The sequence below is a fragment of the Suricata suricatta genome, chromosome 9, assembly GCF_006229205.1.
Source record: "Suricata suricatta isolate VVHF042 chromosome 9, meerkat_22Aug2017_6uvM2_HiC, whole genome shotgun sequence".
NCBI lineage: Eukaryota > Metazoa > Chordata > Mammalia > Carnivora > Herpestidae > Suricata > Suricata suricatta.
This window is the reverse complement of record NC_043708.1, coordinates 56,332,278-56,346,002: the sequence shown is the minus strand read 5'-3', so window position 1 is coordinate 56,346,002 and position 13,725 is coordinate 56,332,278. Positions and strand designations below refer to the sequence as shown.

Sequence of the window (13,725 nt, the reverse complement as noted above, 5' to 3'; positions counted from 1 at the left end):
TAGTCAGTTACACATCCAAATTCGGCTAAGGTCATAATCTCATGGTCCGTGAGTTCGAGCCCTACATTGTGCTCACTGCTATCAGTACACAGCCCACTTTGGACTCTCTCTATCTCTCTCCCTGTGCCCCGCCCCTGCTTGCGCTTTCTCTCTCAAAAATATGTAAACATTAAAAAAAAACTTTTAAAAAAAGAATAAAACTTAATAAAGCATTGTAGGTCATACTGTAAATAATGGGTTTCTGCCATGTTAAAAGCCCAAATATACTATCATTATTGATAACTTTACTAACACAGTTTAGTAACATACATCCAATAATCAAGACTTACTATATTTTTTATGTTAATGTGCATAATTTTTGTATCCCAATTAATTCTTAAATAAACATAGAAAACTAAAACCTCAGCAATGAAGAAAAATATGCAAATAACCACTAAAAAGCAGTCATAATAATTTAGGATCAAATTTGGAACTAGTGTGATACCCACCAAAAAAAAAAAAAAAAAGAAACACAAGAAAAAGAAATAGGTTAAATAATTGTCACTCTTTCATTTTAAAGACAAAAGGTATTTTAGCTTACTAGAAGAGATAAAGGTACTATTCATTCAAGCTGCCATTCGCAGCGACTTGAATAGGAATCCCTCATATAGTCTTTCAGTTAAAGTGTTAAGTATGTTGAAAAAGACAGACAACAACATACAGACTGAATAAAGTACAATGTTTACTTCTCACCAGTCGAATGAGCTGTCTGTCTAGCCATCTAAGTACATCTGGTCCTTCCTCGGTCTCTGCCCTGTAGATGGCCAGCCGGGCCATAAGAATGGCAGCTGCCTCCTGGTCAAAAGATGCAGCAATGTTTTGGATTTGAGTTTGAGCATCCGCCCAGCTAAAGCCAAGAAGAAAGCATAGAAATGCTGCTGCATTATTATATTCACAACATCATAGTTGACTATCACACAGATTTAAATTAAAATGATGCAGAAAATTACTCCAATATTTCAAAATTCCAACATCACCTGGAAAATTAACACTCTTAAAATTACTAATAGCAATTTCAGTGTAGCATTATTTTTCAGAAAAATATATCCAAACCTAATAAAGTTCTCTAAAGTAATTATAAAGACAGATCTCCAAACACATTCCTTGAAACATTAAGACTTTTACAAGAAAACAGCACAGGTATATGTGCACATGTGCATGTAGATACACAAGTCTCTATATCAGACTTCAAATTTTCTTTCTTCAGGGGCGGCGCCTGGAGGGCTCAGTCAGTTAAGCCTCCGACTTTGGCTCAGGTCATGATCTCCTGGTTTGTGAGTTCAAGCCCTGCATTGGGCTCTGCACTGCCGGTACACAGCCCACTTGGGATCCTCTCTCTCTCTCCCTCTGCTCCTCTCCCAATTGCTTTCTCTATCTCAAAATAAATTTAAAAAAAGAAAATTTTATTTCTTCAATTTTTTTAAGGTAGAAAAATAGAAATACAACAAAAATAAAATATTTCCTCCCACCTAAGTAATTCTCATTCACTAAAACTATAAATTGAAAATTATCAAAAATTATTTTCTCATTGGTCTTTAATTGAATTAATGAAAAAATAACATAATTAAACGTTCTATGTATTCTTTTCCATTTATGCTAAATACACTGACTAAAACTAATCAAAAGTTAGTAAAAATTTTACTCTAAGGGGTTAATTTGCCATTATGCATAAAATAGCAATAATCTATTAAATTCACATGTTCTATAAATCCAATCCAGTCAAACTGATCCTGGGTAGACCCAGCAACTGTTTTGGTTTACTGTTTCACGGAGTTTTGAAATACTTTAGCAGATTCTAATTCTAATGTACCTTACTCTAAGCAAGTCTGGAAAAACTTAAAGATTTTTGAAAAGCTAGGCCACTTTTGCATGACTTGAAGATGCAAGAAGTCATTCCCCCCATATTTAAGCAGTTAAAAATTCTTCTCCTTCTTTCTCTATTTTTAATTTTCAAATAGACAAATAATTTTTAAATATTTTCCAGATGACTGGTAACTGTTAAGTATCTCAGTCTAGAGAAATATCAAGAGGCAGAAAAGAATGAGAATCAGTAAAAGAATAAGAACCAGGGGCGCCTGGGTGGCTCAGTTGGTTAAGCATCCGGCTTCGGCTCAGGTCAGATCTCACGGTTCGTGGGTTCGAGCCCCGCGTCGGGCTCTGTGCTGACAGCTAGCTCAGAGCCTGAGCCTGTTTCAGATTCTGTATCTCCCTCTCTCTCTGACCCTCCCCTGCTCCAGCTGTCCCTCTGTCTCTCAAAAATAAATAGAAAAGCATTAAAAAAAAAAAAGAATAAGAACCAGTAATTTTGAAATTATTTTTTAATGTAATTTAAACACTTCATGGTTATACTCATGGTTTACATTATTTTTTGAATCTTAATTTAAAAAACTCAAAGAACTAAACCCAAAATTTTCTAAATCAGTATTTTTCTCAATCAAGTTGACCACAGTATTCCCTTGTTTCAATCTGAAACATAAAGGTGACATTTTAACTCCCCTGACAAGTAACCACATGCAAATTTACTAATTAAATCCTATTTCACTATAAATTAAAAATTATGCTCTTAAAATCAAGTTTAAAGAGTTTGTTCACATTGTAAAATGTGTCATTTCCAATATCCTCCTCACTGTAATTCTTACAATCAGTTTTAAACAAAACATTCCAGATCTAAGTCTATATGAAAAATAGGGTAACTTTTGACTGTATCTCAGAAACCCAAGTCCTTCATTTTCACATGGCTCACCTAAACAAGTACACTTGCCTAGGCCCCTAAAATCATATTACTACTAAATAAAGAAAAATAAGGGGTGCCTGGGTGGCTCAGTCAGTTAAGCGGCAGACTTCAGCTCAGGTCATGATCTCATGGTTTGTGGGTTTGAGCCCCGCATCAGGCTCTGTTCTGACAGCTCAGAGCCTGAAGCCTGCTTCAGATTCTGTGTGTCCCTCTCTCTCTGCCCTTCCTCTGCTCATGATTTGTCTTTCTCTGTCTCTCAAAAATAAATAAATCATAAAAAATTTTTTTAAAGTGTTGATTATTGAAAATAGGGTAAGTTGATGTGAAAAGATGGGTGTTTGGGTGAAACATAATGATATAAGTAACACCAAAACACACATGATATATAGCTACAATGGTCTCACAAATTCTGTGAAAACTGAAAATATATAGGAGCACCTGGCTGGCTCTGTGGTTAGGCGTCTGACTCTTGGTTTCAGCGCAGGTCATGATCTCACAGTTTCATGGGTTTGGGTCCTGTACTAGGTACATATAAACATATTGTTATTCCCTATTACAGAATAATGTTTATTAGTGTTTCTCTTCCTCTCAGATGGTAAATAAAGGAATTATTTTGAAGAACGTGTCTTAGGAGTAGTTTTTAAAATTGCTTTACAGTTCCTAACAATGAACTTTCTGGCAAATAAGTTAGATTAGAAAGAAATAAAATGCTATTGGTCATAAATATCCATTCTCTAGTTTAGATGTTACTCAAAACAGTCACCCAGTTTGGAAGCATGACCCAGAATAGTTGATATGCAAATTAAGTCTCTAAAAACTACAACTTACTTCCTAGCAATGGTGGTCACTCGGATGCGTCTCTGTCCACTTGAATGCTGATACTGAGTCACAAACTGGATTGCACCACGCCCTCCTTGAGGAATTGGAGCATTATGCTATATAAAAACAAGAGTAAAAACTAAGGAAAATCTACTAGTCATATCATAGTTACCCTAGCATTAATGAAATTCATTTTAAAATCAACTAGAGGGATGCCTGTTTCCAGTGCATACCAAACAGCTGTCATTTGCCACATAAAAAAGAAATGGACTCGGAAAAGGAGGAAAATGATGAAGCATAGAGAAGTGACTCCAGCTAGAATATCAATTTCAAGTAATATGTAATTCAGAGGGACATGAAAGAACAAAATGCAGGGAGAAGTGTAAAGAAATGAACAGATACAGAAAGGCATAAGTAAGGTAATTTTGCCTAATAGTGACTGGATAAAGAAAAATTGAAGCAAGCCCTCCTCCCCTCGCTATGAAAGATGAAAATACAACTTTCAGGAAAATAATCACCTGATGAACAGATGACCAACAGAAAACTATTACTGAGAAAAGCCCAACAGTAGAATATAATAATAATCCTGAGAAAGAAATAGCAAGTGGTCAATAAGACAAACTTGCTTCATGACCTTTGACAATTAACATTCTTGCTTTTTTAATTTTTTTTTATTTTGGTAAGACCTACTCTTTTTCACAAATTTTGATAAAGAAAAAATTCCTGTACATGTATTAAGAGGTGACCATTAATACCTTGTGGTTCATTTTATGCCTAAAAACTATTAATATGTAAGTCAGTAATTTGTACATTATATCATATAATTTGTACATCATGTGGTAACTTCTTCCTGTAGCAGGAGAAAAAAAATCCTTTCAAATACTGGTATCTTTACCTTCCAATCCTTTTCTATGAATTTTGACATTAAGTTTTCTTATAGGAATTTCATATATTATTATATACCTTGTGACAACCAGGAGAAGCTAGATGTCTAATTATAAAAATGCATAGCTAGAACAGAATTTAAGGTTTTTTATAATTCAATTTTATGTTAAAAAAAAAAAAAACAAGAAATCTGAGACTAAAATTTGGGATGTCCAATGCTGGGAATTTGCAGGTTTACCTAATGTCTCTTTCTATTACAGTTATCCTCTCACCAAGGAGTTTAGCCCTAAGAAACAGAAAATGACAAACAAAAATTCCAAAACAGAATAAGCTCTGGGTCATAATCACTATTAGAACAAAATATGAAATATTTATGGCTTAAATTGAGTACTTTAAAATAAAAAGTCATACCTGATTGACAACTTCAAAATATATAGCTAAGGTTGTAGTGGGGCTGAGTCCACATATCTTCCATTGACAAGTGCCACCTGTTCCTATCTCCTGTTAAAATAAAACACAGTATGTTTGAAAGCTAGAGAATATAATTTTTTAAGATTTTATTTTTTAGTGATCTCTATACCCAATGTGGGGCTTGAACTCACAACCATTAGATCAAGAGTTGCATGCTCCACTGACTAAACCAACCAGGCGTACCCAATATATTACTATAATATAAACCAAGGTAAAAAGGGGAGAAAAAATATCCAGTAAGAAAAGCTAAATTTCAGGCATCTAATTGAATGAATGTTAAAAGTCTAAGATTTTTAAAGTCATATAAATGTATCATGAAATAAACTCAAGTAATTTTTATACAATAAAATTATAAAATAATTAAAATTCTAAGTATTGACGTTTTTCAATTGTAGACTTTATTTTTTTTAATGTTTTATTTATTTTTGAGACAGAGAGAGACAGAGCATGAGCAAGGAGGGGCAGAGAGAGAGGGAGGCACAGAATCTGAAGCAGGCTCCAGGCTCTGAGCTGTCAGCACAGAGCCCAACGTGGGGCTCGAAACCACGAACGTGAGATCATGACCTGAGCCGAAATCGGAGGCTTAACCAACTGAGCCACCCAGGTGCCCCCAATTGTAGACTTTAAAAGTGTAAACTAGGGGCGGCTGGGTGGCTCAATCGGTTGAGTGTCTGACTTCGGCTCAGGTCATGATCTCACGGTTCGTGGGTTTGAGCCCTGCATCAGGCTCTGTGCTGACAGCTAGCTCAGAGCCCAGAGCCTGCTTCAGATTCTGTATCTCCCTCTCTTTCTCTGACCCTCCTCTACTCACACTGTCTCTCTCTGTCTCTCAAAAATAAGTTTTAAAAAACACTTTAAAAAATTAAAAAAATAAAAGTGTAAACTATTTAATGAAGTAATTACAACTATCTTTCTATCCAACTATTTCATCTGTGTGAAGAGATAATGATTTAACACATAATATATGCACATATAGAATACAGGTTCTCTATATCAGAATTCCGCAATTTACGCACTCCCAAAAAAACTTCTTAGATAAGACTTTTTACCACTAAACTGCTTAAAAGTAATTTTTAAACTCTGTCATTTTTACAGATCATTACTCACTTTGTTATTTTCCCACCATCCTCTCTACAGTTACAGAATTATACCATTTTAAAGTATATTATACATTCACTAGATGGTATAACAAATAAGAAAGGAATTGAACCCAAAATCTGGCTAATTTGGTTATTTTGTTGGAAATCCTACTAACAAAAAACATTTTCAGATTTGACTTTCAGAAGTCTCCAAATTTCCAAATCACAGTTGTTGGGTTTTTTAGGCACATAGTGGAAAGGAATAACTTAGGCATAAAAAACAGAGACTGGTGACAGCACAAAGATTTTAATTTAGGGATAGATGGTTAAAAGGGTATGCATAAAGAGTGACCACAAACAGATATACACAAATGGAGACTGAACCACATTCTACTGGAACACTTAGCCCACACAATTTTAAAAGGAATGCTATAGGGGATGTGTCGAGTAGGAAATTGCTGCAATTGAGGTCAAAGAGGCTGCTTCCTGCTTTCTCCTGTAGGGTTTTTATGGTTTCCTAGATCACATTCAGATCCTTTATCCATTTTGAGTTTATTTTTGTGAATGGTGTAAGAAAGTGGTCTAATTTCATTTTTCTACATGTTGCTGTCCAGCTCTCCCAACACCACCTGTTGAAAAGGCTGTCTTTTTTCCACTGGCTACTCTTTCCTGCTTTGTCAAAGATTAATTGGCCATATACTTGTGGGTCCAGTTCTGGGTTCTCTATTCTATTCCATTGGTCCATGTGTCTGTTTTTGTGCCAATATCATACTGTCTTGATGATGACAGCTTTGTAGTAGAGGCTAAAGTCTGAGACTGTGATGTCTCCCGTTTTGGTTTTCTTCTTCAATATTACTTTGGCTATTCGGAGTTTTTTGTGCTCAGTGTCACTCATCATAAGGGAAATACAAATCAAAACCACATTGAGATACCATCTCACACTGGTCAGAGTCGCTAAAATGAACAAATCTAGAGACTACAGATGCTGGCAAGGGTGTGGAGAAACGGGCACCCTCCTACACTGTTGGTGGGAATGTAAACTGGTGCAGCTGCTCTGGAAAACAGTGTGGAGGTTCCTCAAAAAACTATCCATAGAACTCCCCTAATGACCCAGCAATAGCACTGCTAGGACTTTACCCAAAGGATACAGAAGTGCTGATGCATAAGAGCACATGTACCCCAATGTTCACAGCGGCACTGTCAACAATAGCCAAATCATGGAAAGAGCCTAAATGTCCATCACCTGATAATTGGATCAAGAAGATGTGGTATATATACACAATGGAGTATTACATGGCAATGAGAAAGAATGAAATATGGCCATTTGTAGCAAAGTGGATGGACTTCGAGGGTGTCATGCTGAGTGAAATAAGTCAGGCAGATAAGTAGATACCATATGTTTGCACTCATAGGTCTAACAGGAGAAACCTAACAGAGGACCATAGGGAGAGGAAGGGGGAAAGAGAACTGGGGAGAGCGAGGGACACAAATCATGAGAGACTACTGAATACTGGAAAGGAACCATGGACTGAAGGTGGAGGGGGAGGGAGGGAAGGGGGTGATGGTCACGGTGGGGGGCACTTGTGGGGAGAAGCACTGGGTGTTATATGGAAACCAATTTGACAATAAACTATTAAAAAATAATTTTAAAAAAAGGAATGCTATAGGCTGTCCTTCTAGGTCTCTTGTTGGTCTGTCCTTTGAATTAACTATATTTTCTTTTTAGAGTAAAGATGACTTACGTTTTCAGACACACAAGGTCCTTTAGAGTTGAGAGACACACAGGGCCCAATAGCTCCTGAAATCTTTATTTCCCTTGAGGTCTGCAAAATAACCATACATGAACACTTCAGTGTCCTCAAAGATAAGTTCACACTTATATTCAACTATAAGCACACACGAATAAAGACATCCTGAGGCACCTGATACCAAGCACCACGTCGGGCTCTGTGCTAAGCGTGGACCCTGCTTGAGATTCTCAATGTCTCTCTTCTCTCTCTCTTTCTCTCTCTTTCCCTCCCTCTGGCCCTCTCCCCTGCTCACACTCTCTCTTGCTCTGAAAAGTATAAAAACAAAAGAAAGAAAGAAAAAAAAAGAATAAAGACGTCCTTCCATATTTATAACCCAGAAGTTAATGAAAACACACTAATGTTAAAAATAATGAATCAGAGGCCCCGTGGTGGCTCAGTTGGTTGAGCATCCAACTCTTGATTTTGGCTCAGGTCATGATCTCATGGCTGTGGGATCAAGCCCCATATTCGACCGTCAGTGCAGAGCCTAAGTGCTTAGGCTTCTCCCTCTCTCTCTCTGCCCCTCTGCTCATGTGCATGTGCATGTGCATGTGCACATGCTCTCTGTCTCTCAAAATAAAAAATATATGTTAAAAAAAATAATAATGAATCAGTGGACACTTCTAGGTTGATAACTGCCAAATTTACAATCTAGCCCTGACCTAATTTCAATACTCTCTTTCTAGCTGCCCACAGGAGTCTCCACTTGGGAACCTCACCCTCAATTCAAAATAATACCATACCCAAAATTCATACATCCTAATTCAACATTTGAAACACTATCTTCTCTTTTTCCTCCTGTAGAAAATCTGTCACCAAGATTGGTTTCTTTCCAATATCTACTGACACCAAAATTTAAGCCATTGCTAGTTTCCACCTAAAAAAAATTAGAAAGCTTAATTCACTTTTCCTACTTGAGATTCTTTTTCTTGACAAACTGAATACCATTGTCAGACAAATTTTACCTGAAATATTGTTATTTATTAACTTAACATTGTATGTCTGCCTAGACATGCATGCCAAAATACAACCAGCAATGTAATTAAAACTATTTCCCTTACATTGCAATACAAACCATCCACTCTCACTGGGAAGTTTTACAAGATATACTATGCTGATTCTCACTTCTATACCTCTCTTCACATGGGATCTTAACTAAATGTGTTCTCAAAGAACTTAAATTCTGCCATCTTTCAAAACCACTGAAAGTCACTATAAAACCATTTTCACCAAGAATAAATTGTGTCCTGCATATATTCATTTTTCTTCCCTAAACCTTTATAGGACTTTTATAATCTATTATTTCATTCTATCACAAGTGTTAATCTTATCTTTCTATCAAGACTAAGTTTCTCTTTTTTTTTTTTTAAATTAGGCTTCCCACCCAATGTGGGACTTGAACTCACAATCCTGAGATCAAGAGTTACATGCTTCCCTGACTGAGTTAGCCAGGCTCCCCAAGACTTAAGTTTCTTTTTAAGAAGACTGTGCCTTATATATCCCTTGATATCCTTATAATTTTCTTGCTTAATGCTATCCATATAGTAAGCATTCAATAAAAAGAAGATTAATAAGAAATATTGAATGGAAGTTCAAAAATCAATGATTTTGTAATATACTTTTATAACACTAAACTTTTGGGGTTTTTTCCATGAACCTATTTTTATTTTTATTTATTTTAAATTTTTATTTATTATTTTTTAAATTCCCACCCAAGTTAGTTAACATGTAGTGCAGCGATGATTTCAAGAGTAGACTACTTAATGCTCCTTACCCATTTAGCCCATCCCCCTCCCACAACCCCTCCAGTAACCCTCTGTTTGTTCTCCATATTTAAGAGTTTCTTATGTTTTTGTCCCCCTCCCTTACAAGTTTGGGTTTTTTTAATCAAAATTTGGAGTGAATAATATCGGGGCACCTGGGTGGCTCAGTTGGTTCAGCATCTGACTCTTCACTTTGGCTCAGGTCCTGATTTCATGGTTGTGGGATTGAGCCCTGCATCAGGCTCTATGCTAGGCATGGAGCCTGCTTAGGATTCTCTGTTTCCCTCTGTCTCTGCCCCTCCCCTGCCCACGATTTCTCTCAAAACAAACACAGAAACAAACAACAACAAAAAAGTGAATACAACAACCTAATGACCATGAAACTATTACTGATTATCCAAATAGAAGAGAATAGGTTTCTCTTCAGTTAGATACTAATTCCTAAAATTAAAATAATTTAGCACTCACTTAAGCAAATACAGCACTAAAAAATGAAAAAGCACACTTAAAAAGTTAAACCCTATATAAGGAAAAAAATAAAGGAAATTTTACCTGTATAGTATCTTCTTTTCCAACAATTAATTATTTGTAAATGCTCAAGCAAAATTTCATGTACATTTAACAATGATACATTTTTCCAGTAAACAAAATCTCTACTTTTAAGGCATGTATTGAATTTGATTAATGATATATTATTTTAGGGTTTTTTAATGATTAGTTCTTGAGAGAAAGAGAGAGACAGAGTGTGAGGGAGGGAGGGGCAGAGGGAGAGGGAAACAGAATCTGAAGCAGGCTCCAGGCTCTGAGCTGTCAGCACAGAGCCTGATGCGGGGCTTGAACCCACAAACCATGAGATCATGACCTGAGCTGAAGTCAGACGCTTAACCAACTGAGCCACCCAGGCTCCTCTAAATTTGATTAATGATATTTTAAAATTATGGTCAAGCCTACAAATTTCTTTTGATAACATACCACATATGTCAGGTTTTGACTCTTACCTTTATTTCTAACGTACCACCAAAGCCCATTTTAAACTGTCCATGCATATCTTTGGTAAAAACTCTTTGAAAAGTCTGCTTGAATAAGGAAGTGTTGAAAGAGTCACCCATTACCATGTATCCTCTGCATGGAAAGAACAAAAAATAATATATATGACACAAGTACTGGGTCTATGTATTAAAACCAGAAAAGTAAATTACCTCTTAATACTAGCAACAAATTTTAAAGATACTTTCCAAATGTGCTATATTACCGTTAATTTTAAAAATTCAAATATATGAGAGTATCTTCATCCTATAAATAAACTCAATCCTGAGGGTATCTGAGTGCCCCTAATACTTGCCTCAGTAATTTATTAAAATTATTTTATAAATAGATAATATATCCACACATTACAAAAATTCAAAAGGTACAGAATGGTACACAGTAGCACATATGCCTCTCCCATCGCAGGCGTGCAGTTCTCCAGCACACATTCTCATTCTTGACAACAAATACATACCCGTATATGTGTATACATGCATAGACTGTCTGTGTGTACCAATCACATCAAATGTAACAGGATCAAACCCAGTGAATGAGAATAAGAGGAGAATGCGGGACCATTTTCACTTTAAGCACTTATGTACTCTACACATTTTTTCAGTAAGCATGTACCTATTTGAATTTAAGTTTTAATAAGCATTAATTGTCAAATAAAAACAGTTCTGAGATACCATTTTTTCTCTACTTGATCAGCAAAATTCACAGTCTGACAACATACTCTGTTGGTGAGGCTGTGGAAACATGGTTACTCTCATACACTGCTAATGGGAATGCAAATGATGCACCTCAACACAGGGAATTTGCCAATATCTAAAAATATTACACATGTGTTTTCTCTTTAATCTAGCCAACCCACTATTAGGAATCTATCCCAAAAATACTCTGGCAAAACAAAAACAAAAAGCAAAATATATGCACAAGGGTATTCACTATTACTAGTTTTAAAAGACTGGAAACAATCCAGATGACCATCTATTAGAGACTAGCTGAATAAAATATGGTACGTCCACACAATGAGGTAATATACTGCTACAGACCACTTTCTAGAATATAAGTGAACATGTAAAGTGAATAAAGATATGTAGAATTTGCTTCTGTTCCTACAAAAAAGGGATACACCTATAAACTCACATGTATACAAATATTTACACATATTTTATATATTTGCTCACATTTTTAAAATATTTTAAGTAGCTTCTAAATTATAAAGAACAATAAAAATTAAAATAGGCAGAAGAATAAAACTGATATGACTTAATTAATGGTAATTTTATTTTTGATCCTGTGAAACTCTTGATTTATGTATCTCTGATTCTATTATATATTATATATCTTTTTAAATGTTTTCTCTGTATTTGTCACTGGTATACAAAAATATAGTTGAATTTTGTACACTGACATTGATCTAGAAGTCTTGACAACTTAACATATTAATTCCAGCAGTCAGTATATAGGCTCTTTCAGATTTTCTACTTTTATAAACATCATCTATGATGATCTGTGTTATCACTATACATGATGATGCATATGTAGATGCATTAAAGACAACTTACACCACCCTACTTATCTGTTCCTTTTTACAGCAAACCTCCATAAAAGAGCTGTGGTGTGGCCACAGTGGTCCAGCAACCTTGTGTACTTGGTGTGGCCCTTGGTCCAGCAACCTTAGCATCAACAAGGATCTTGTTTGAAAAGGAGAATTTCAATTCCCATCCTATGCACAGCAAATCCAGAATCTGTACTTTAACAAGATAACCAGATGATCTGTACATGTGAAGTTTGAGAACTTGTAATCTATACCAGCTGTTTCCAATCCCTTCCTACTGTTCTCTTTCTAGTTCACTCTAAGTCAACTTGTAGTGCTCTTAGATAGATAAATCTTACAATCTCATCCATTTTTACTGCAATAAAAAAAAAAAAACAACCACCAGTGGTGTGGCTGGGTGGATCAGTTGGTTAAGCATCCAACTCTTGATTTCCACTTAGGACACGATCTCACGGTTCATGGAATCAATCCCCATGTTTGACTCTGTGCTGACAGCATGGAGCCCACTTGAGATTCTCTCTCTCTGCCCCTCTCCTGCTCATACTCCATCTCTCTCAAAATAAATAAACATTAAAAAAAACAAAAACACCATATTATGACAATGCCCACGTTTTTATCTCCAGACCAGATCTATCTTCTATATTCTATGCTGTAACATCCAACTGCCTACTCAACACCCAACATCTCCTCATGGATAGCAACTGGCATCCCAACCAAATGTGTTCAAAACTGAACTCCCAATCTTCTCCCCAAATACTCTTGTTTCCACAATGAGTCTTACCCATTTCAATAAAAGGCAACTCAATCCTTCCAGTAAACTCCTTTGGTTTTCAGTTTTCCCCAAACCCACATCCAATCTACCAGCAAATCTTCCACTTCTAAATATATCCAAAGTCCAACCACTTCTCAGCCACCACTTGGTATCCCTGTATTCCTATACTCTCCTGAAGGTGAATGGAGTCAGATGATCCTTTTAAAACATTACAGATCATATAACTCCTCTACTGAAAATGCCCAATGACTTCCCATCTCACCCAAAGTGAAATTCCGGGGTGCCTGGGTGGCTCAGTTAAGCGTCCAACTTCGGCTCAGGTCATGATCTCATGGTTCATGGGTTCAAGCCCTGTGTCGGGCTCTGTGCTGACAGCCCACAGCAGGCCCCAGGTCTCTCTGTCACTCTGTCTCATTCTCTCTCTGCCCCTTCCCCACTTGCGCTCTCTCGCTCATTCTCTCTCTCTCTCTCTCTCTCTCTCTAAAATAAAATAAACATTAAAAAAAAAAGTGAGATCCAAAGCCCTTATCATAGTCAAAAGACCATCACAGTCTGTCCCTCTCACTCACCCCACTCCAGCTACTTTGGCCTCCTTGCTATATCTCAAATGCCCTACGTACATTCTCAACTTTGCATCTGCTATTCTCTCTGTGTGGAACACTCTTCCTTCATCTATGCACACGGTTCACTCCCTCACTACCACAGGTCTTTACTAAAACCTCATCTCCAATGAGGCCTTCCCTTCTTGCCCCATTTAGAACTGCAAACCTTATTTCCTACATT

At 36.4% G+C, this 13,725-nt stretch overlaps 1 protein-coding gene across 1 annotated transcript in view; it reads right to left on the bottom strand.

Annotated features, from left to right (window-relative positions):
* The window catches only part of SEC23A (Sec23 homolog A, coat complex II component), a 57,608-nt gene that overhangs the window by 25,043 nt on the left and 18,840 nt on the right, over positions 1-13,725 (bottom strand). Inside the window, exons 10-14 of the mRNA XM_029951973.1 lie at positions 10,579-10,702; positions 7,770-7,850; positions 4,889-4,978; positions 3,602-3,708; positions 733-886 (exon numbers count right to left, since the gene is read on the bottom strand). Coding sequence (XP_029807833.1) covers positions 733-886; positions 3,602-3,708; positions 4,889-4,978; positions 7,770-7,850; positions 10,579-10,702 — 556 coding nt within the window. The remainder of the gene's footprint in view (positions 1-732; positions 887-3,601; positions 3,709-4,888; positions 4,979-7,769; positions 7,851-10,578; positions 10,703-13,725) is intronic.